This window comes from Sturnira hondurensis, unplaced genomic scaffold, assembly GCF_014824575.4.
Source record: "Sturnira hondurensis isolate 20B ecotype Veracruz unplaced genomic scaffold, ASM1482457v3 Scaffold0004474, whole genome shotgun sequence".
In the NCBI taxonomy this organism is placed as follows: domain Eukaryota; kingdom Metazoa; phylum Chordata; class Mammalia; order Chiroptera; family Phyllostomidae; genus Sturnira; species Sturnira hondurensis.
Genome location: NW_028077105.1, coordinates 7078467 through 7102158, shown reverse-complemented (window position 1 = coordinate 7102158; position 23692 = coordinate 7078467). Strand labels below are relative to the sequence as shown.

The 23692-nt window shown below is 39.4% G+C and overlaps 2 protein-coding genes across 4 annotated transcripts in view; one reads left to right on the top strand and one right to left on the bottom strand.

The window, feature by feature from the left end:
• Positions 1 to 1907: 1907 nt before the first annotated feature.
• Positions 1908 to 15163, top strand: ARG1 (arginase 1). Its single transcript, XM_037045733.1, has 8 exons — positions 1908 to 2051; positions 7039 to 7111; positions 10388 to 10562; positions 12410 to 12569; positions 13608 to 13702; positions 14058 to 14162; positions 14367 to 14503; positions 14743 to 15163. Exons 1-8 carry the CDS (start codon positions 1995 to 1997, stop codon positions 14907 to 14909), a joined length of 969 nt encoding a protein of 322 aa, XP_036901628.1. The 5' UTR covers positions 1908 to 1994; the 3' UTR covers positions 14910 to 15163.
• A 1752-nt stretch (positions 15164 to 16915) lies between these two features.
• Positions 16916 to 23692, bottom strand: part of MED23 (mediator complex subunit 23) — a 43518-nt gene continuing 36741 nt past the window's right edge. For all 3 annotated transcript variants that reach the window (XM_037045729.1, XM_037045730.1, XM_037045732.1), the window contains 3 exons: positions 23033 to 23153; positions 20376 to 20507; positions 16916 to 18719 (listed from right to left, as the gene is read on the bottom strand). In XM_037045729.1, coding sequence (XP_036901624.1) covers positions 18552 to 18719; positions 20376 to 20507; positions 23033 to 23153 — 421 coding nt within the window. In that variant the 3' untranslated portion in view covers positions 16916 to 18551. The remainder of the gene's footprint in view (positions 18720 to 20375; positions 20508 to 23032; positions 23154 to 23692) is intronic.

The window sequence follows — 23692 nt, the reverse complement described above, 5'->3', positions numbered from 1 at the left end:
CTTAATCAAAATTTCCACAAAACACTGGGGGAAATTATTCAGTTGCCTATTTCAAAATTAAGGACTTGGGTTGATAACCTAGACAAAGTTATCAGATTACTGACACTTGGGAAAATATTTTTGCCGTATCAACACCATAGACTAGTAATTTTCAACTGGTGTGCCACATGGATTTTGGAAACATGCAACACCTGGCGATTTCGTTAGAGACACTGACCTCTTTTTCATTAGATGGTCAAATAAAAAGTGACAATAGCCATCAGGTATGAATGAATCACAATTATACCTATTTCTTTTCACATGGGCAAAAAGTATGTTTTTTGCTGCCCACAGAATGTTGGTAATTAGTTTATGTGTGCCATGAGATAAAAAGGTTGAAAATTGCTTCCATAAGAAGCTAGTATCTAGTTATACAAAATATTCCAAGTAAATATCTAGGATGTGCAAGTAAGGCCACAATGAAAGATAGGAGGCTTATTTGGAGTATGATCCTATTAAAACGGACCTGTGAGTCCTGGCCAGGGAGCTCCCTCAGTTGCTTAGAGCATCATCTCAATATGCCAAGGTTGTAGGTTTCATATCAGGTCAGGGCACACAGAAGAATCAACCAATGAATTTTTAGAAGGTAGAACCAAAAATCTCTCTATATCTCTCTCTCCCTCCTTTCCTTTTTTTCCATAAAATCAATACATAAGAAAAAAATTATCTAACAAAATAAAATGAATATGTGAGACCTTGGTTTTCTCATTCACACATCCTATAAGTATGTATTGAGTGCTTGTTGCATATCGGCATTGTTCTAAGTCCTGGGAATACAAAAGACAAAATTCTCTGCCCTCACAGAATTTGAATATTCCACAATGTTCTCTCCCACCAATAGGACAGAGAAATCTGTTTCTACTAAGTGAATTTTCCTTCTAAATTACAATCATGTCATTTTAAATTTGAAAAAAAAGCTTGGTGCATTTCTTCTAAATCCATACTTTTGAATGACAATACATAACTTCCCTCACAGATTTGACACATAGCTTGTGTTGTGACTGTAAAGCCCAGAGATTAGGTGGATCCAGAATGCTTAAGAGTGAATCATAGTCCCCTAAACTCTGTGTGTGCCATTTGGCAACCTCTCTGAGCTTCAGTTCCCTCATCAGCGAAGTGGTATTGAAGAGGAGATTTGACATGAAGTTGGCATAAGGATTAAATGAGATAATAGAACAGAATAGCATCTGGCACATGGTAAAAAGTCAGTGTTGGCTGCTTCCACTTCCATGTCTTGTTCATGTATTATGGGTCTGAAAACCATTTCCCTATACACTGTATTTAAAAATTATTATGGTAACACCTCTGGGTTATTAATGAAGTAATTGAGATTTTCTGTAAGTGATAAGCAGAAAAGAAAGTCCTATGTTTTCCCTAAGCCTGTACCCTACTTGTGCATAACATGTGTCTCGTTGTTTAACCATTAACCCTAGCGTGTGAAACCTGAACTCAGGGTTGTAGGACTTGAAGGGATGTGAACGATCATCTTGCCAGTCCCAGCCCTTTGTCACCCAGGAGGACTCAAAAGCCTCGAGGAAGTAAGTGCCTTTCCCCGAGTTGGCACAACTAGAATGATGGTACTATTGATGTGATAGTGATGAATTGATTATGACTAGAAATGATTACCATGATTGGGAAATAAAGATTGTGATTAAGCAAGGTATTACCCCAGGTGACTTACCAGATGGCTGTGAACTGGTGACAGGAATAATCTCACTTAACCTGAGATCCTGCACTTGGAGGGTTTGTAGTTGTTCCACACATGAACTTGTGAGACTTCCAGTGCACTATCATTCTTTGGTGCAGTGGGTGGAGCCCATCGTCCTCATTAGAATAAAGTTAACAGATCAGACCCGATTATAAGTGGGAAAAAGTATGTGCCCTCTGTCACTGAGGGCTGCAGAGAGTGGTGACTGGCTGGAGAACTCCGGTGCAGTGACGAGGAACAACAGAGCATGAGTTCTAAGTCAAAATTCATAGGGATCATCGGAGCTCCTTTCTCAAAAGGGCAGGTGAGTAAAAAGCCTGGCTTTGAATCGCTGGAATTTATTGGAAAGCTTCAGTCTTAAAAATTAGTAAGGTATTATTGTCTGCTTAGTGAAGTTCAAGCTGGTCCTGAAATCTCGGCATTTTGAAACACTGCACAATTGTGCTCACCAATCCCCTTGCAGTAGTGGCTTCTAATCTCAGCCAGTCGATTTTATTTTAAATCTACTAACTTTTCTTTATATTTTTAGCCTGCTTCCTGAGTGGAGCATTGCTCAAATGCTCACTGCCTGGGCCCCTTGTGTGTGTTTTTCTTCCCTGGCCCCCACCAAGCCCCAGAATAGGGCAGCTGACTTGCTGATTGAAGTCAGCAGCTCCTGGGAAGGATGAGAAGCAAAAGGTTTTGCAGTACATACACAATGGGTTATTATTTAAGATAGGGATGGGAAAATCTTAGAACAGCTCTCTCTGGAGGAAGATAGAGCTGCTGCTTTGGGTAGGACGCCAAACACACCCAGTGAACCTTGATATGACTAAAGCATCATTAATACATTCATTTGTGGTTTGTGGACCAGATAAACTGATAATACACACATACTTTCGGGGGCTAAAAATTAAGTTGAAATTCATCTTCTGACATCTTGAAAAAAATAGTCGTTTTTTTACTGCCTGTTATTTTTTCCCCTTGCAAAGTAAAGATAATTAATGCTAACTTCCAGTTAAATGCATAAAGTTCTTTGGAAAAGAAATCCTCTCTATGGGTACTAATTACTAGCAGTGTGGAGATCTATTTTTCACAATGAAGGTGAACAGGGCTGCTTTAGCGCATTCTTTTTACCCGGAGTGAGAAGTCTAAAATCCTGTGGGGAAAACGGCCCACCTTCCTGGTCCTTAACACACCCAGAGGTTTTGAGAGCCTTCTCCCCTTGGAAATGGGCACCCCCGTGTGGGCCCCACCACCCTCAGAGGGCCTGACAACGTCCCAGGGCTTGATGTCGGTGCCAAATATTGTGCTTCCCAGGCTTAGACGGCAGAATCCCAAAGACCTGACAAAGAGAGAGGCTTTTAGGAGAAGTAACTTATTATGTGGTTTCTGCTTCAGCAGTATTTTGCCTCACCGCCTTTCCCCCAAGCACGGGGCCCAAACTACTTTGAAATGTCTCTTCACCAGCTTGTTTTCTAGAAATTAAGTTTGGGGTTTTTATTTCCTTCTTTCACTGAGATAATTTCTTATTAGAATAACGTATTGACCTGCCCAAGTAGCTCAGTTGGCCAGAGTGTTGTCCCGATACACCAAGGTTGTGGGTTCAATCCCCAGTCAGGGCACATACAAGAATCAACCAATGAGTGCATGAATAAATGAAACAAAATAACTCTCTCTCTCACATCAATAAATAAAATAATAAAGTAATAGAACATCAAGCTCAGTCATATAAGAAACCCATATTTTGAGTTTACTAAAGAAATGTGATCCAGCCCTCATTAGAATGCAAAGGTGAAACATGCATCTGCTGCTTGTACTTTCATCCTCACTAAAATGGCTCCATTTTCTCCTTTATGACTCAGCGGCATAGACTCTATATTTTCATGGTTCTAGTTCACAGTAGCTGTTTCCCTTGCTTTAGTCTCTCCTTTGCCGAGTGAGTTTATGTGTAAACGTTGTCTGCTCTTAACAGGAGAAACCCACAAACGTGGAGGAAATAAAAATTAACAATAGTAAACTTGCTTTTGAAACAAAAACACTCCACATAAAATACTTTTTTCCTCATTTCAATTTTTATTTTTAAAACACATTAATTTTTTAAATGATAAAAAGTAGCATTTTTGAGTGCTTACCCTGTGGCAGGTACAGCAGCCAAGTTCTTAAGAGCATTATCTAATTTGATTCTCACAGTGGTGCCATGAGTTGGTCACACTTATGGTCTTCACTTTATAGGCGAGGAAACTGAGGCATAGAAATGGGATGTAACTTAGCCAAGGCCACGCTGATTGGCTGCTAAGGAGTGGTGCAGTTGGGATTGGAACTTGGGTCTTTTAAAATTCAGAGTAAGTTAATTAAATTTTTTATAAACAAAGAGAAAATAATTTTTCTTATATTTTTAGAAAAGAAATAATTTTATTTGAATGTAAATGGGCTATTTCTGCATTTTAACTTCTTATTTAGATTTCCATGTTCTCATTGTTTTTAGTGCTACTGTGTCTGTACGTAGAAAAAGAATCTTAAGAAAGCACATTTATTTAGATATATAATTAATGCCTAGAACAATTTCATAAATTGGCATCAACCTTCAGTGTTCTGTTAATTTAAGTAACCTATATGTGACTGCTTTATGCAACTTTGTGAATGATTCATACTTTTAAGACTTTAGTAATTCTATAAAAGTGTTAGTCCATGGACTAAAGAATCCTTTGTGTACTTTTCTCTCTGAGGCAGGAAAAAAGAAAAGTGAAACAAAGAAAATCTGACTGTAAGTTGGTAATGTCAAAAAGACTGATTAATGGGTTTAAGAAACTTCCAGACAGCCAAAACATGTCAGTAACATTGAAATAAATTCTTTTTTTTCTACCTGGCCACACTCATTCTGGTAAATATAACAAGATTACAGGTACCATATGCTTCAATATATGTCTATCTATAAATAGGAAGGGGAAAAAAAGCAAATTAAGACAAGTGTGAATTGACACTCCTAAGGTTATTCTGTTGTGGTTGTTGTTTTGCATGGAATGTTCTCCAGGTTTATGAGAACTTTCTCTTTGCCAACCCAGGCAATGTCGTTCTCCTCCCAGTTTTGAACTCTCGCTTTGCACCCTGGCTTCTTACTGCAAAACCAAATAGGGCAGGTCAGAGGTTACAGACCCAAACCGAATTTGGATGGTCAGTAAATACTGCTTCACTTTCCTTGCAAATCCTTTAGAGTCCTTTCCCAGAACAGGGGGACATTTTACTGACACAGAAATGTTTCCCTCTTCTATCATATATATATATATAATAAAATAATCAAATAATCAGGTGTTTCACAAACCGCCTTATGCTCATCCAGGACCACATGCTTAGAACCCCTATCCTTAGGTATACCTAGAGCACAGTAGGGCTCCTGTTTTTACTCTATATTCTATTTATTCATTTATTTATTATATTTGCTAGGGCTACATTGGTTAATAAGTATCCAGTGTACATTTCTAAGACACTTGATCTGTATATTGCATTGTGTGCCCACCACATTTTGTTGACATAGAAGCGGTTCTTGTAATGCTGCAGTTAATCGCAAAATCCCAAATGTGCTCACTTAGTTTGGGGCAGATGCCAGCAAAGATGGAATTAAAATAACTGACAGAATAAAATGGAAGGAAAGAAGAAAGGAAGGAACTGCATGAACATGCTCTGGCCCCTGGACCGTGGCAGAAGGCCTTCGGCTGATGATACCCCCCTAGGGAATATAAACCAAGCAATAATTAAGGACTGATATGAGAAGCAACTCGAGTCAAAGAAATAAAAAAGAATGCTAGAAAGGGTCACTCTGGAAAAATTCAGTGACTGTATTAGAGCAAATTCAGTGTTTGCAAAGGGGCCCATAAGATTTGTTCTACAATTTTTAAGGTAGAGGGGGAAAGGCCATGGAATTTTATCAAACTGACCATTTTTGTGCATCTTTTAAGTGTCAGTTTAAAGAAACTTGACCAAAATCTAACACAAAACCAAAGGCAGAATTTGAGCCAAGCAGCATTCTACGGGGCTGTAAAGAATGAGAAGTTCTATCTCCTTGATTGCAGTGGGGGTGGGGAGAGCCAGGTGAGAAGGGAATGGGATAAAGCAGTGTCAGGCAGTCTGTCTGTGCCAGGCAGAGTGCATGGGTTGCCGGGGACAGGGATTCGAATCGAGGATTGTCTTTGCAGCCAGGGCAAGTCATCTGCTAATTTGAATTGGGAAGAAGTATCGCTTGGTTTGGTGCCACAGTCAACCCTACGGACAGACACATGTCTTTTGGCACCTTTTCTCCTCTGACAGTAGGAAATAACTTTGTATGTGAAAGTCTTGTTGGAAATTAGAATCAGAGAGATACATAAAAGAGCTGTTTCTCTAGATCACTAATCTACCAGGACACTGGATAAGTTTTATTGCCAAGAGGAAGTAGGTTAGCTTCCCTGATGAAAAATTGTAAGGGTAGAATTCTTGTTGGCTGTGTTTATTTAAAAAGTCAAAAGTTGAAATATCAGGTTGTCTCTGTGGTTTCAGCCAGCTCCCAGGTGACCTTTCCTCGTTGCAAGCTTTGTCTCCAAGACCTCCGCCTTACTGCTGTGAGGACCCGCATGTAGCTCTCTCCTGTGCCATGTTTTTTTTTTTTTCAAATGCCCTTACTCAAGCCGTTTCCCTGTTTACAAAGTTTCTCCATCACCCCATCCATTGTCCTGAACTCGTATTGCAACTCTAAACTGAAATGGCATCTGCTCCACCCGATACCCGCTGGGTCTGGCAGAGTTAGGAGCATCCTGTTGTTGCTGTTATGACATCTCGTACAGTTTTTGGGTACGAGAGGTTTTTAAAGCAAACCTCCCAGTACTGTACCTGAGGTTAAATATCCAAATCTTCTATTAGCTTGTGAGTTAAAGACACAAACCCTGTCCTTTTAATAATTGTATCTCCATCTATCAGAGCACTTTTGCACCAAATGAATGTTTGTTATGTGTGTAACATGGCGTGAAGGGAAGAGGAGATGCAGGTTTGGGAATCCAAAGGACCTGGAAAAGGTCCTGAGGCTCTCCCACTTGTCAGCTGTGTGCCTGTAGGAAAATTGTGTGAACTTTCTGATTTTAGATCCTCTTGTCTGACATAAGAGTAATCCAGTCTACCTTGTTGTGTTAATTAAATGAGGTTGTTATGTAAATTTCTGGCTCTCTAAGAACTCAGTAAATCATAAGTTACAATTCAACCGGTTAAATAATTAAGAGTTTCCTATTTGTGTGCATCTGATGATTAAGATGATGTGTGAATTACTTTATTTTTTAATTGTTCAGCCACGAGGAGGAGTGGAAGAAGGCCCAAAGGTATTGAGAAAGGCTGGCCTGGTTGAGAAACTTAAAGAACAAGGTAATTTTTTAAAAGATCTTATTTGTTTATTTAGTGGGAGGGGAAGAGAAGAAGAAAAAGAGGGAGAGTAACACTGAGGTGTGAGAGATGCATCTACCTCTACTGTGAGAGAGACAGATGCAGCTGTCTCTCACACGTGACTCAACTGGTGACCAGCAGGCAACCCAGGCATGTGCCCTAACTGGAAATCAAACTGGCAACCCTTCTATTCGTGGGATGACACTCAACCAACTGGGCCATGCCAGTCAGGGCAAGGTCATTTTTAAGTTGAAAGATGATCAGCTTGATGTCCTTCCCACTCTGAAGGGAGGAGCGGGCTCTTGGTAACACGAGGGTGTGTCTGGAATGACATCTGTACCACAGAACTGCAGCTCTGGCTATAACCTTAGGTAGACACCGTATTAAAAAGAAGCAGCATATGCAGAAAATGAGCAATCGGTAATGTTTATTTACTCAGATATTTTGTCTTTCCAGCCAGACTGCTGTGTAAGAGAATGTGTGTTTAAGAACTGGAGTTGGGATGGGTGGTAGGGGAATTGAGGGGATTGAAAAGGAAAGGCAGGGGGCAGCAGGAAATGTACTACTACCAAGAGGATCCCTATTTGTCAGAGGAAATACAACAGTAATAATACCAAGCCTCTCTTTGACAACACCATTTTCCTTGGTGGGGGCTTAGTGTAACGGAGAAGCAGCAGGCTTCAAGTATGTCAAGTTCGGACCAGAAAGTGTACTTCTCCAATGAGTCCGATGGGAAATCAGATTTCTATGGCCTGGTTTGTAAAGGAAGAGTCATTGAGCAGTTGTATGCAGGGAGAACGGGGCCTCCCACCCTGACCTTTTCAGCTTTGTGAGAGAGAAGGAGGGGGAAAACCGGGTAGTTGCTCAGAGTCTCAAGGCTTTTCCAAGGCATTTGCCTCCCAGATCCCATGAACTGGGCAGCTTGTTGTATCAACAGGCCTCTTTGGATCCCACCCTTCCATCATTGATGTTAGGGTGATTGGTGCCATGGGCTGTGAAAGAATTCACAAAGAGGAGAAAGGGCACAGAGTAAAGTTTTATTCACTTTCCAAGAGGGGAAAGGGGCTGGTATGAAGAGATACACCAGCAGTGAAATGTTGGAGCAATGAGTTTTTATTGGGTGATAAAGGAAGAGAAGGTGCCGCTGGGTAGTCCTGGCAATGAGTTGTGCATTAGGAGGTTTCTGGCTGATTGGGCAGTCTTCAGTTTGTTCTGCTATCATCTTTGGGTTCAGTGTCCAGGCACTTGGGTCTCAAATGACCTGTTTGTATAAGTTCTTGAAACACCTGTGTGGGGGATGCTTTTAGTAATCTCTCCAGTCTTAAAAATAGAGACTCAGAGAAAGAACAGTTAATTATTATGCCTGACGGACTCAAGGAAAGAGATAGCTAGTTCTGGTAAAGAGGGTGGGTCTAAAAGGAGCTTTTTTGCCCTTTCAGTTGATTCTTAAAACTGGGCCACTTGAAAGGATTGGGAGTGGAATGGATCTAGGCCTCCGAGTCAGGATCAGGTGGGGAGGCAATGTCTATGGAACTTTCAGCAGCTCCACCATTAGGCATGGATGGCTATGTCAGATTCCGTGTCTTTCCATGCTGTTGAAGAGTAAAGTCAGAACTTTTTGTAGATGGCTAGCTACATCCAAAAATATCTACCACAAACATCAGCGTGGTCTATTAAGTCAACACTTTATTTTTCTCAAGTTTCTGCCTGTCTCTCCAGGCACTTCCTTTCACCAGCTGGAGTGGTTCATTTCCCTTGGTTGTTGCAAGAACTGATACTTATTTTTCTTTAAGAGGAGAACTAAGCTCTCTGAAAATATGCCCATGGACGTCCACTGTAATATCAGAAATAATAAGGGAGTATTAAGTTACACCACTGCTATTAATAAAGATGGGAAGTATAAAGAAAAAACACTAGTAATACTGGTATGTGTATTATTACTCACATTACACACACATCCTATTTCATATGTGAGCATCCAAATGAAAAATACTTTGCAATTTAAAAGTATAGCAAAAGTTAATGTCATTTTTATATATAAAACACTGATGAAGTGTTGGCGAGGACATGGACCAACTGGAACCCTCAGGTATCTGATGAGAATGTATAATGATACAACCACTTTTCAAAGGAGATGGGCAATTTCTGGACTGCACAGGGCCATGAGGGAACTTAGGGGTGCAGAGGGGAGCTTTTCTAAATTTTCACTGTGGTGGTGGCTGAAAGACTGTACATATTTCTAAAAATCATTGACCAGTACACTTAAAATAAATACATTTTAGTAAATAAGAAGATTATTTCACAAATTGAAAGAAAGAGAGGGACCCCAGTAGAGAACAGAAGCCCCGGGAAAGTGAATTGGCTCAGTTCATCAGGAAACAAGCATAATTCGGTCACATCTGATTTCAGGTTAAATCTCCTGATGGTGGTACTGAATCATGGACACACACAGACACGAATAAGTACAGCACACATGACCGTTTACTTGGGAACACTGCACTGAGCCCATACTGCAGTTTTACATGAAGCTCTGTATCTTGAGGCCCAATGCAGGGCCCTTTAGGAAGTGCACCCAGGTCCTTAGGAATTTTGGGTTATCTTATTTAAAAAGTGTAGTAATAGAGCCTTTATTTCTTGAGCTTGCTGAAGTGTTACGATCGACGGTAATCACATACTCTTATTGAATTCTGACAATACCACGGTGAGGCAGGTGCAATGGACAGAAGAGGGAGCTGAACTGCTTCAGCAAGTGACCAATTGGATTGAAACCAAGGACTGTAAATAAAATAACAGTGTATTTTCTTCTGGGTGTATGTATGTGTGTGTATGTGTGTGTGTGTGTGTGTGTGTGTATGTAGTACTAAAAATGATTTATTTCTTGATTATGAACAAAATGTATGCTTATTGTAGAAAAGTAGGAAGCACATGAGCCCAGACAGAGACAAAGACAGTGACATCACCCATTAAACCCAAACCGGAAGGACACCCACTGCTGTGGTACTTGTAGCCTAACTGGGTGGGTTCAAGTATTTCCCGAGAGCCCAGTGTCCAGCAGGCAGCAGGGTGCAGCACAGGTGAGGTGATGATGTCCGGCAAAAGCAGGCATGGTTTCTATCTTCACAACTGCCCCAGTCTGTCCAGACTTTTCCTATGTTTATACTTTAGAAAACATACCTATTTTGTAAATTAAAAATCATCCTGCACAGGCTCTTATGTAAATTTTTTTTAGTAACCTACAACTTTTAATTTTATTTATAGAATGTGACGTAAAAGATTATGGGGACCTGCCCTTTGCTGATGTCCCTAATGACAGTCCGTTTCAAATTGTGAAGAACCCAAGGTCGGTGGGGAAAGCGAATGAGCAGCTGGCTGGCACGGTGGCGGAAGTCCAGAAGAATGGACGGATCAGCGTGGTGCTGGGTGGAGACCACAGGTGCTGTTCGGGGATGAGCTCCATGGCAATCTGGCATGAATGGCGTGAAGGGAGCAGAACCAAAACCATGTGCCGAGAGGACATACGGAGGGGAAAGCACTGATCAGTAGTGTAACCACGTTTTCTGCCCTTAAAATTTTTTTGTTGGTCACTACTTTATTTTGGAAAGAGACTTAGCTCTATTTGAAGTCTTGTGCTATCGTTATTATAGCAGAAAGCACATGAAATATGAATGAATTTCAGTAACATTCAGCACAGGCTTACATTTCTAAATAAATAAGCACAGAGGAAATTCACAGTCAAGTTTTTGTACTTAATTACTGATAATAGGAACCACCCAGTAGGTCAACCCTTGAAAGTGTTTTCCATTATAAAAGTAATGATTATACAATTTTTGAAGTATACACACACACAAAAAGAAAAGAACTAATGGTAATTGTAGTTCCCTAAAAAGCTTTTCAACTGGAATTGAAAATCTGGCATATTTTCCTTCCTGCTGAAGTTTTTCCCTTTTACATGATTTTTTTTAAACACTCTGTGCATGTGTGCATGTGTGTGTTATCCTGCCTTGTTCTCAATGTACAGAATTCTCCTTATCTCACTTCATGATATATAAGCATATTTTGTTACTGTTGCATATTTTTTCATTAAATTATTATATCATTGTATATACCTATTTGTCTGACATTCAGGTTATTTTCAGATTTTCAGCATTACAAATAATATAGCAAAGATAATTTTTGTGCATGAGCCTCTTGAATACTCACTTTCAAGTTTCTGAAATACGTAACAGACGTATGATTAGATCAAGAGTAGAAACATTACAATGGCTTTCAACTCAAGAGTCAATTACTTCACCTCCTCGTTTTCTTCTCTGAAGTCAGACTGTTACTAGGGCTTCTAACACCAACAGCAGTTCAGCAACTGGGGCTTACTTTCTATTTTAAGCAGAAACATTTCTAAGTGGACAATTTAAAAGTGGCAAAAAACATAAGAAACCTAAAAGGAAAACAAACTGCCAGCGGAATAATCAATACCTGAATATCGTGGCATAATTGCTTTCACTCAGAGGTGACACAAGTTCACAATTCTCTGAAGGACCCTAGAAGCATTCACAAGTGGGAGAAAAAGGGCATTGCATGGCAAATCCAAACCTTTTGACTTTTGTGTAAGATATTTCTTAGCTGTTGCATTCAGGCAACTTTTCTGGAGCTTGGGGTGCTTGTGGTGAACTTTGAGGGTTCTGGACCTGGTGTAGAGGAGGAACTAAAATGTGGGGCAGGGGGAGTAGAGAGCTAAGTGAAGGACCCCACTGTTGAACAGACTGAGTGAGCACTGGGAAATCGGACTGAGGTAAATGTAAGGGCCTTTGAGGGATGCTCCCCAATGGAAATGATTGGATTCCAAGCAGAAAGACTCTGTCATAACTCATGTGGGAGAATTCAGCATTCACCAAGAGAAACAAGAGTGCAGAAAATAAGCCTCATTTAACCCTGACAATGGACTAGTCTCATGATAAGGAATCCTTTGTATGGCTAGCATTTTCACGCATATCTCATTTTTGGTGAAACTGTAATTTACAATTTTATTAGAAGGTGGTTCAGTGATGCCTCCATGTAGCTATAACTTCTTAGTATTAAGTGTAAACTCTACTTTCTCTGTTATTATACTTATTTAGTTGGCACCTCTGATTTAAAACCTATGAGAAATATCAGCCATTCTAACTTAAAGAAAAACTAAGCATGAGCATTGAGTTAATAATGTGATGTATGTAAAGAAGAGGAAAAAGGGATAGCATGTATATGATACTGCAAACCTGATACTCACACAAACTTTCTCCTCCCAAGCTTGGCGATTGGAAGTATCTCTGGCCATGCCAGGGTCCACCCGGATCTCTGTGTCATCTGGGTGGATGCTCACACCGACATCAACACTCCACAGACAACCACAAGTGGGAACTTGCATGGACAACCTGTGTCTTTTCTACTGAAGGAACTGAAGGGAAAGGTAAAAGGCTGGCCGGTTTTCTCTGACAAAAGAATAATCAGGAGCAGCTCAGGTGGAGGGAAGGAAGAACCCCTCTGGCACCGTATCCTTGGTGTAATCTTAAACTCTTTTCTTGGCAGTCAATAAGCACGGGTTGGAAGATAAAGGTGATGAGATTCTGTACCTCTCCCTTTCTTGATAATTCACAAAATGACCTTACATATTTCCTTTTGATTCTTCAACTACCTTTTGTAGTAGGTGAGGCAGAGTGTAGTCCTTTATAAGCAAGTCAGCGGAGGTTCCGAGGTTAACCCAACTCACCCAAGATCACATGCCAAGCATAGCCAGGAGTCAGACAAGGGCCAGAACTGGTCTCCGAATGTTGGCCTCTTTCTATCACCTGCCACACAGCCAGCTCTCATTCTTACCAAGTGCCCCCTCCACATCATGGGGCCTCTTCAAAAATGGCATTTTAAAGTAAAGAGTACAATGATTTATTATTTAACATCTTTATAGTGAGATGTTATCTAAACATATCTAAGTCATAAGCAGAACTACCTTCTTGCTCCCTAGAAACTTCTTTTCTAAAATATCTAAGATGAATCAAGCTGGACTCCAGGACATTTGAAGAGCAAATTTTTTGGTCAAAAATTTCCCTGAGCCACTCTGAGCCATCTCCTGGATTAAGTCCTTACTGAGACAGAGAAGTTAAGCAGGACTGGAAGTGATGGAAGCACACTGACTTTCTTACAGAAGAGTCCCCGGGAAAGGAGGGCCCAAAGGAAAGGGTGCACACGTGCCTAAACACTGCTGAGTGCTGACAGGTGATTCAGGTTAGGTCTGGGCCACACGGCAGGGCGGAGTAAGGCCAGAGCAATCAAGGTACTACCAGGGAAGGCAGGCATTCTGTTCTTCATTTTGTACTGCTTTGCATGATGCCTAAAAATTTAGGTTCTAAATAGAAGATGCACACAATCCAACAAGTGTACTGAACTTTCAATGTAAGATTTGCTCAAGAGAAGCAGCACATGTAACCAAATAGACACATTGCTATTTTAGATCCCTGATGTACCAGGATTATCCTGGGTGATGCCCTGCATATCTGCCAAGGATATTGTGTATATCGGCCTGAGAGACGTGGACCCAGGGGAACAGTGAGTTTATTCCTTGATGTGATTTACCCTCATTTTTGTCCGTCTGTATGTGCGGTGCACTGGCCAAACCTACGAGGAAAAGTTATTGTAAGCACCAAGTCAATATATCTACACCTATATGTCTGCATATATTTATAGGTATACATGCATATGTATAAATATGTGTATATGTATATGTATATATATTTTTTCATATTGACTTGCTATTAAAATATATTGATATATACATAAAGTTTACAGACTTAAAGTATTTTATGTATTTTACCACATTGATCTTTTCTTAAAAGGAAACAAGAGGATGTCCAGTCAGCCTCCATATTAATTATAGATTATCTTAATATCTCCTCTTCTATAGCTACCTTTTGAAAACTCTGGGTATTAAATACTTCTCAATGACTGAAGTAGACAAACTAGGAATTGGCAAGGTGATGGAAGAAACACTCAGCTACCTAGTAGGCAGGTATGATGCTTGTGTGTATAACAAATATTGATAAAAGAACTCACTACTGACACGAATCAATGTAAGTTATTAATGAAGCCTTTCTGTAAAATCGCGAAACTTCACTGGGCTGTTCCTTTTCATAGATCAAAGGGAGAACTCTATTTGTCTACTAAATATTAAACCACTGACTTTAAACTGAATTGCTTTCCCACCTCCTAAAAGAAAGAAAAGGCCAATTCACCTGAGCTTTGACGTGGACGGACTGGACCCGTCTGTCACCCCAGCCACTGGCACACCAGTCGCCGGAGGGCTGACCTACAGAGAAGGTCTCTACATTACAGAGGAAATTTGCAGAACAGGTAGGTATACGTCGGAGTGAATAAAGAAGCCAATATACACATGGCCAATGTATATTTATGCCTCCAACCTGAAAATCAAGCCCCAGTTGCCATGTCTACAATGCCCATCACATGATGTAAGAACTGAAGTGGTTTCAGTTGGTCATCCCTTCTTTGAACTCCTAAGTAATACTTCAAAGATACTGAATTTAAAAGGGCAACTGTTTAACAAATTACCTTGTTTCCATTTGTTGTTGTAGGACTGCTGTCGGGATTAGATATCATGGAAGTGAACCCATCTCTGGGGAAGACACCGGAAGAAGTAACTCGAACGGTCACTACAGCAGTAGCAGTAACCTTGGCTTGCTTTGGTGCTGCTCGGGAGGGCAGTCACAAGCCGATTGACTACCTTAACCCACCAAAGTAAACATGGAAACATCATACATAAATCTCCCAGCTAATAACAGGGTTACCAAATCTAGTAATTTACTTAAGCTTATGGTTATCCTCTTACAGATTTGGTATGTCAGAAAAATGTTTTGCCTTAGGAAATAGTAGTACAATTAGTACAAACTATATCAATTACTTCTTGGTGTGGAAGACTTGGCAATTCAAATTTTTGTCAACTTAAAAAGTTTGTATTTTGGCAAGACTTATAGAAAGGGAAGTGTACACTAACTTCAAAAAACCCTGCTGGCATTAAAGATAAATGCACGCCTACAAAGGAGTGGCAAGGAATATTTAAAGTGATGAAGAACAAGGACCTTCAACCAAACTTGCTCTCTCCAACAAAGCTGTCATTTAGAATCAAAAGATAAAGAGCTTCCCAGACAAGATAAAGCCAAAGGACTTCATCATCACCAAACCAGCATTAAATGAAATGTTCAAAGGTCTTCTTTAAGAAGAAGGAAAAAAATATTAAAAATATGAACAGTAAATACATACCTACCAACAACTGAATCTAAAAACCAAAATAAACGAACAAGCAGAACAGAAACAGACTCACAGACACAGAGAACATTTTAACGGTTGCCGGATGGGAGGGGTGTTGGGGGCATGGGTGAAAAAGGTGAAGGGATTAAGAAGTACAACTTGGTTGTTACAGAAAAGTCATGGGGATATAAACCACAGCATAGGAAATAATGTAGCAATATTATTCTAATAACTATGTGTGGGGTCAGATGGGTATAAGATTTATCAGGACTTTCACTCAGTTAAGTTACATGATGTCTAATCACTTTAGTGTTCACCTGAAACTACTATATACTGTATGTCAACTGTCCTTGAAAAATAAAGTGATTAAATATTAGAGCTTCTACCATCGGATTTTTCGTGTGCAGCCCAGAATTGTAAACCTAACCATTGACTTACGGACTTTGTAAATAAATGCTTTACTGAATTACTTTCAGATAGGAGCAATGAGGCTGAATCTTGCTTTAGAGCACATTGTCTGACACAATAGCCACATGCAGTGATTTAAAGCTTAATACAATTTTTTTTAAAAGATTTTATTTATTTATTTATCTTTTCAGAGGGGAAGGAGAGAGGGAGAGAAACATCAATGTATGGTTGCCTTTCGTGCGTCCCCTGCTGGGAGTGGGCCTGCAGGGAACCGGCCTGCAACCCAGGAATGTGCCCTGACTGGGAATCGAACCGCAATCCTCTGGTTCGCAGGCCCGCGCTCAATCCACTGAGCTACACCAGCCAGGGCTAAAGCTTAATACAATTTTAAATTCAGTTCTGAATTTCCAGGGCTCAACAGGCACCTGCAGTGACTGACTACTGTATTGAACAGCACAGATAGAACGCATTTCCACCACCGCGGAAAGGCCTGTTGGACAAAGCTGCTTTAAAGTTACTAGTGAAAAAGAACCAAGCAAACAAAAACTTTTAGAATGTAATGAATATAAACACATTTTTGTCCCTCAGGTGCATTCTAAATCCAAGCTTCTACCTTCCATTAAGGTCTCTGATTAGTAATAATTCTTTAAAAAGCCCATTTAGGGAATAGCGTGTTCTAGTTTTTAAAGCTAGAGAAGAAATTATATTTTTAATAAGTTGGAATGTATATAAATATCCTTGAGAAAGTGATATTGATTTCTACTTCCTCTATTCTATTTGAATAATAACAGTGTCATAATGACTCCTACTCTAGGATCTCAAAGCAATATATTCCTTGGGTAGCAAGACTATACTGAGACTATGTCAAGAGTAGCACTTGAATTCATTTCTAGCATAAAATCTCTGGAGAATTTTAACAATATTAGTCTGGAAAATTACTTATACTGTTATATAAATAGTAAGCTAGACTTGCATGGCAAATAAAGGTTTAGTGATTATAGTAATATGAACCACGAAAAAGATAGGGTCTAGGAAGATGTACCTGGAAATAAAATTTGAAGTATAGTTGACTAAACTTCACTAACACTTAAAAAAAATCAATACTCATAGTTCTAGGTCAACGTCAGTCACAAGCGTCCTGTGCAGCCCATGGGAGGAGCCCCGTTCTCTGGGTTCACCCAGCCGGCACCCTGCCCGGCACACAGCAGACACTCACGCACACCGAGTAATCAGTCAGACAGTTTATTCACTGAACAGACTTTACTTTTGAAGTATTTTACAATCTTAATGCCATTTCCCCCCCAAACTGACATCAAGTTTCTCAAAATTTAATAAACCCTAAAGAACAAAAATGTACAGTACATTTAAAAAATAAATATTTTAAAAGTTAAGATTATAAAAATTCAAAGAATCACATCATCTGCCAAGTGAATGTCAACCTGGAAAAGCAATTAATTTGTTTTTAAAAACAGGGACTGAAGAATCCCCATTTAAGCATGAATTACTGTTTAGGCATTTATAGCTATGTTATTTACATTGCTTCCAACTATTTCATACGGTTAAGTTCAAGTTCACAGTAAAGGCATAAACTTGCCAATCTACGTGGACTAGGAACATTAGCTTATTTACCTGGAAATCTATGATAAAAATTTTAAACCATTTAAAAAAGAATATGAAACTGTGTTTACTCCTACAATGCAATGAAATCTTTAGTTCTTTACATGACAAAAATGTCTTATCCCAAACACACACCAAAAGAGAGTTACATATAAAAGGATATATAACTGTTCTACATGTGTGGTGCCTTTAAAAAATGTATTTCAAGACTGAATAACATTAATAATAAAATATAAGAACCAAACCCATGGCTAGAATAAGAAAGATTGAGAGTACCTCATAAAAGTCTTGATCACAGACACCTCAGTGTTCCTAAGCAGCTTTAATAAACAGTTATGGACGTGAACGACGTGTACTTTACTTGATCTCTTAGAGACGTAAGTACAGACAGGGAGGTGGGAGTTAGAAGGTGTCAGCAGATTCATCATTTGAATCAAAATATTGGTTGGCCAAAAAGTCTCCATGGTTTTTTCCATGAAATAAAAGACATATTTTTCATTTTCACCAGTGACTTTATTGATCTGGATATTTTGAGTATGTCGGCCTATTTCCCACACGGTATAATGTTGATTGTTCTCAGTTCATATCTTGATTTGATAACTATCCACTTCAGCTGGTCTAGCTGACCATGGAGCACTGTCCAGTGAGAAATCTCCAGCAGCACATAACTTGTCAAACCACTTTTGACACGTTCAGTAACGGCACCTTCTCTATACACTGCACAAATCTTTTTGTGCATTTCAGTTGCATTTTTACCTTTCTTGAAATAATAAAGCATAAGATGCCAAAACATTGTGTATTCCTTCTCATATTCAATATTAAAATAGCTGCACAAAAATTCACAAATTTTGATAAGTTTCTTTAAAAGCACACTGAGATGACAGCTGTCAAAATACAATCTAACAAAATTGTTTCAAATTAAGTTAAAGAAGTGCTACTACAGTCATCTTAAGGAAAAAATCAAATGGACTTTTGGGCCAACCGAATAAAATGATCTGAACGTCACTGCTTCTGCTGCATCACCACGTAGCACGATCACGTTCAGATTTAATCATCTGAGTCCACTTTCAAAGGCAGATGCGTTTCCAGGTCACCACAGTACCGCCGGACTTCACTGAGTTACTGGTAGAGACACGGGCACCTGATTAGACTGGGGCGCTGGAGACCCACTGTTTGCAGCCTGCGGGGGCGCTGTAGCGGGCTCCATCTTGCTAATGTGTGTGATAAATCGAAGACGAAGTTTCAAAGCTGGCTTTAAATTGCAGATAATCTTCTCTACCTAAAAAATGAAAACACACGAACAAATAATTTAACCAGAGAATTTTAATTTCCTACTTTTTAAAGAAGTTATATATATATATATATATATATATATATATATATATATATCCCGAGACAATAAACTAGGGAGTGGGGTGGATGAGAAGTTTATCACATGTTTTGTGTTTTAACAAAAGCAGATACAACTATTTCTTTCTCACATAAGAAAAACCATGTATTCTCCCTCATATACATTCTATATATAAGTGTGCATGTGCATATATCTATATATATATGCGTATATTTACAAAAAATATACACTTAGCTGGCCATTAATTCCACTGTCAAAAGCTAGTATAGTTTACACTGGAAATTTGCACACGTAACAGGCGGTCATCCTTTTAAAATGCCGTCCTCACAGAGGCATGGGGCACAATTACATTTTGAAGTTCTTTGAATAACATATGTCTGTAACATATACCTACAAAGCTAATTTCTTCTGGTTCTGATTTATACTTGGAATCCAAACCAAATAATATCAGATCTATTCTTACTTAAGATACTTTAAAAAATAAATACATCAAGCAGTTTCCGTTTTCTTAGCTTTACTCAAATGCTCTTTGACCTTGCTGGAAAAGGTTAGCCCATTAATAATGGTGGGGTTTTTTTTTCCCCACAGTTACTTTGTGCCAAAGTGCCTTAGGCCCAAATATAAAGGATATGTTAAATAAAACATGCTTATACTGGTTCCCACTCAACTCTCCTTGACAATCCTGCTGATAAGGAAGTCAACATCCTCCCCACCCGATGTCCCTGGCTGCAAGGAAAGAATTCAGCAGACCAGGATTCATACGTTTTTTTAAATATCAGTTTATCTTTTTGTATCAGTTTATCTTTTTCCCATTAGAGAAGGAAAAAACATTAAGTATGGAGGGGAGGTTATTTAATGTCTCCACCCTTCTGAAATAGCCAAGATTGTTTCCTACAAATAGCAAGCTCGGCTGTGGCACAGGGGGTCCTGTCCACTTACAGACAGCTCTATTGCAAAGTGGCTCTTTGTATGTCCAGTCAAATGTGCCTCCCTTTAACTTTGCCCTAGTTTTCACCCCCTCTGAGGTGACACAGAACAGATCTAATACCTAACGCAAATGGCAACACTCCCAATAGTGCGGACACAACTCCCTAGGAGTCTTAAAATTCAGGTCAAGCATTCCCAGCTCCTGCAGGTGTCCTTCACACCACTGCCCTCTGACTCTCCTGGCTTCGGCCTTATAGATATGCCGCAATTTGTCTAATGTCCCCTGTGTCCCCTGATCACTGTGGGGAGAAGCAGGGCCTCCTTCACTCCTAATACAATACCTGCCTCCTCTTTTCAGTAGCCACCCTGTACTGCTTCTTCTTCGTGAGATTACTGCTAATAAACTCCCCTAGGTCTTTTTCAAATGTCCTGTTGCAAGTATCAAAGGGGAAATGTGAGAAGTTATAACATGTGTTTACTTTTACTTTAATACTATATCCAGAATAATCTGTTCATGTAGTATAACAGGGTCTGATATCAACCATTTTCCCTTAAAAGAAAAAAACATACCCAAACCACTCATCCAAACAGACAGTCTATCGCCACGCATTCAGGTTGTCCAACCCACACATCACCCCCACGATGAAGCTGACTTACCTGCTCTTTGATGCTGTCACCAGTGAACATGTACTTCATGTGATACAGGAAGTCACAGATAGGGTCCATGTAATTTAAGTGGGTGCTACACTGGTCTACATTCAGCAACATGTCATAAAATGCCACGCCGATCTATTTAACAAATAATATAAAATTATTTAAATTAAAAAATGGTTCCATAATCCAGTACGATGTGACTGGACCCCATCCCAGGAGCAGCACAGAGTGACAATGCTCAGACTGTCACTGAGTCGGGGCCGGGCCGCACCACCACAGAACCCACGGGGCTGCAAGATGCCCCGACAGGGCTTCAGGGAGACTTCTCTCTAGGGCTCAGTAATTTCTCTTAAGAGGTAGATGATCTCCTCTTGGGAAACCATTTCTCGGTTTATGGGATAATCAGAATCTCAGGGATCCTTGTCAGATTACAGAAGTTAGTTCAATCCAAAATTCAGGTTTGGTTTAAACTTCAACATGGGAAGTTTTACAGACAAAGTTTGAGAGAGTGTGAGCCTTAGGTCAGATGCATGAGACAGACCTACAGAACTGACTAACATGTATTTGTTGAGAGTTATTGCTTGTTGTGAGTTTGGAAGAGCAGATATACTCATATTCAAGGTTCAGTTTGACCTGAATTTCAATTTGAAGGAATATTATGGTCAGAAAAAGGAGTGGTGCTTAGGAAATGATTATGTCTTACTCTAATGTTGGTTTCGAATTCCCTTTTACTCTTCATTTTGTGTGGCAGGGTTGGAGAGAGTTGAAATTAGAGCTCCGTTTGAATTTAAAATCGGTTTAACATCAGGTTTCTCTGGTATTCGGTGTCAACCAACATAAACTCTGTGTTCGTCATGATGAGGTGACTAGTAAACAGTTTGTTGAGTGCTACTAAGAAACAACCTTACCACTCATAAACTGTGAAATACCTTTTTTTGATAATGATGTAATAAAACAAGCCTTTTGCTAATGAATTTTAAGTGAAGAAACATAAAGTAACGCCTGTAGGGCCTACAGAATGAAGCGCAATCTAAAGCCTATGAAAACGAATGGAATACACGTGCAACATCCTAAACTTAGTCTTCAACGTGTTACTACCCATAGATTTCCCATAACGCCCTCTTGAGATTAGTTCCTAGGAAGCTTGTTGTTTCGATCTCTCCTCAGTTGATGACAGAATCCTGAATTCAAAATCTTTTCTATAGTAATGAATACACTTGAAATCATTTGGATTCTAACCCTAGTTTTCAAAGAAATTTGCTAGTATCCTTGTAAAACATGATGCATTTTACAGTATGTTCAGGTTTTAGACTTTGATTTTGGGGGTTAACTTAACACTACATTACAGAAGTTAGTTGATATCAAATTCTGGTTATTACTAAATATGGGAAGTTATAAAAAACAGAAATTTTGAGACACAATGGGTCTTAGTTTAGAAGCCTGAAAGAGGCCAACAGAATAAATGAATGTGTCAGTATTTGTGAGTGTTATTGCTTGTTTTGAGTTTAGAATTGCAGATACACCTACATTCATGGTTCAGTTTGAATTAAGGTTCAGTTTGGATAAATATGATCGGAAAAAGAAGCGGTGCTTAGGAAATGAACACGTTTAACTCTGATGTTCGTTTCGAATTCCGTCTTGCAGTTCACTTTGTGTTGTGAGAGAGTACAGAGTTGAAACCAGCGCCTGGTTTAAAGCGGAAGCAGGTTTAACGTGCGGTTTCTTCAGTTTCACTGTGAAACAACATAAACTGCGCTCTTGAAGGAGTGCCAGTGAGTAATGAAGAGTATGTTGAAGAGCTGCTAACAGACTGCCTTTGTTAGAACTTGAAAAGGGTAAAACAGCATTCATATAATGACATTTTATAATAAAACAAGCTATTTGCAAGTAGTGTATCGAAGGAAGGTGCATATTCAAACTAAGAAATGTGTCGGCACTGCACTGACAGATGCGTGACTGAAGTGTCTGAGAGCAGCAGGCAAGCATGTCTGCTCCGGTCCGATGCAAGCTGCCACCTGCTTCTCTCCTGGAACGCCCGTGGGTTGCTGCTCGCTGGAGCTCAGTTCATACCAAGTGGGATTTTTGCAATCCCCTCCCAGCAGAGATAGAATCCATAAATTCTAAATCTTCTCTTAAAGCAGTGAATAAAATTTACCTGAGACATATTCATACCTGTACTTATATTAAGTATTTCTTAGTAGCTTTTAAATATGTTATATTTTGCAGTATGTTTAAGTTTAAGACTGATATTTAGGGTTAACTTGCGTACACTATACACTCTTAGTTGTCTTATACTTTTAGGCTCTATTCCTGCCTCATTTTCTTTCCTCTGCACTCTTGGTATAGGTGACCGACTTCATCCACTTCCATCATTTTAATTAATCCCTCTGTACCACAGTACAGGTTCTCAGCCGCATTTCTCACCCTTATCTTGCTTCTCAACCTGATGATGGGTGTCCCATGTCCCCCGTCCAGCACACCCCGCACCGAACCCACTGTAGGCATGTACACTAAGTGGCACTGAGTCCTCTGCAATCGCTCTCTGACCCTACTGCCCCGACTTCACCGCTAATGACTGTGACTGAAAAACACTGGGAAAGAAGCCTAAACAGATCTTTCAGAGCATAATATCACCACAGAAAACCAAGATTATATTTTACCTCTATCATACATCGAGTTCTCTCTTGCTGAAATCTTTGTAAAAATGGTCCCACAAGATGGTACACATATAGCAACTGGAATTCGGTCTTTACTATAGGAAGAAGTACTTCAGTGAGAAACCTAAAATTTGAAGATAAAATGTCTTGTGATTTGAAATCAGTTGATTTGTTTGAATTTTGTTGATATAGCCTATCCCAGTATCTCCAAAACTTCTAACAATTTTTTTAAAATTTCCTTTTAATTTTGGTAACATTTGAAATAAATCTCACATCATTCACTGGATCTTTTTTTCATTTAATTATTAAAATAAATTTAGACTTAAAATCATTCTTAAAAATAAAATTATTGAGTCCTGGCTGGTGTGGCTCAGTGGACTGAGTGCTGCTAGCCTGTGAACAGCAAGGTCGCCTGTTCGATTCCCAGTCAGGGTATATGCCTGGGTTACGGGCTAGGTCCCCAGTAGGGGGTGTGTGAGAGGCAGCTGATCAATGTATCTCTCACATATTGATCTTTCTCTCCCTCTCCCTTCCCCTCTCTCTAAAATTAAATAAATAAAATCTTTAAAAATAAATAAATAAAATTTTTGAATGACAGAGGTAATCAATCTAATATAAATTCCCAAGAATTTTGAGTCTAACTAATTCCATTTTTATGGTCAA

Bases quoted from the DNA above. Each gene is read 5' to 3' on its own strand.
- ARG1 (XM_037045733.1), top strand. From the start codon at position 1,995: ATGAGTTCTAAGTCAAAATTCATAGGGATCATCGGAGCTCCTTTCTCA. The intron at 7,112-10,387 runs GTAATTTTTTAA...TTTTATTTATAG, and splicing joins TGAGAAACTTAAAGAACAAG to AATGTGACGTAAAAGATTAT. The intron at 10,563-12,409 runs GTGCTGTTCGGG...TCTCCTCCCAAG, and splicing joins GTGCTGGGTGGAGACCACAG to CTTGGCGATTGGAAGTATCT.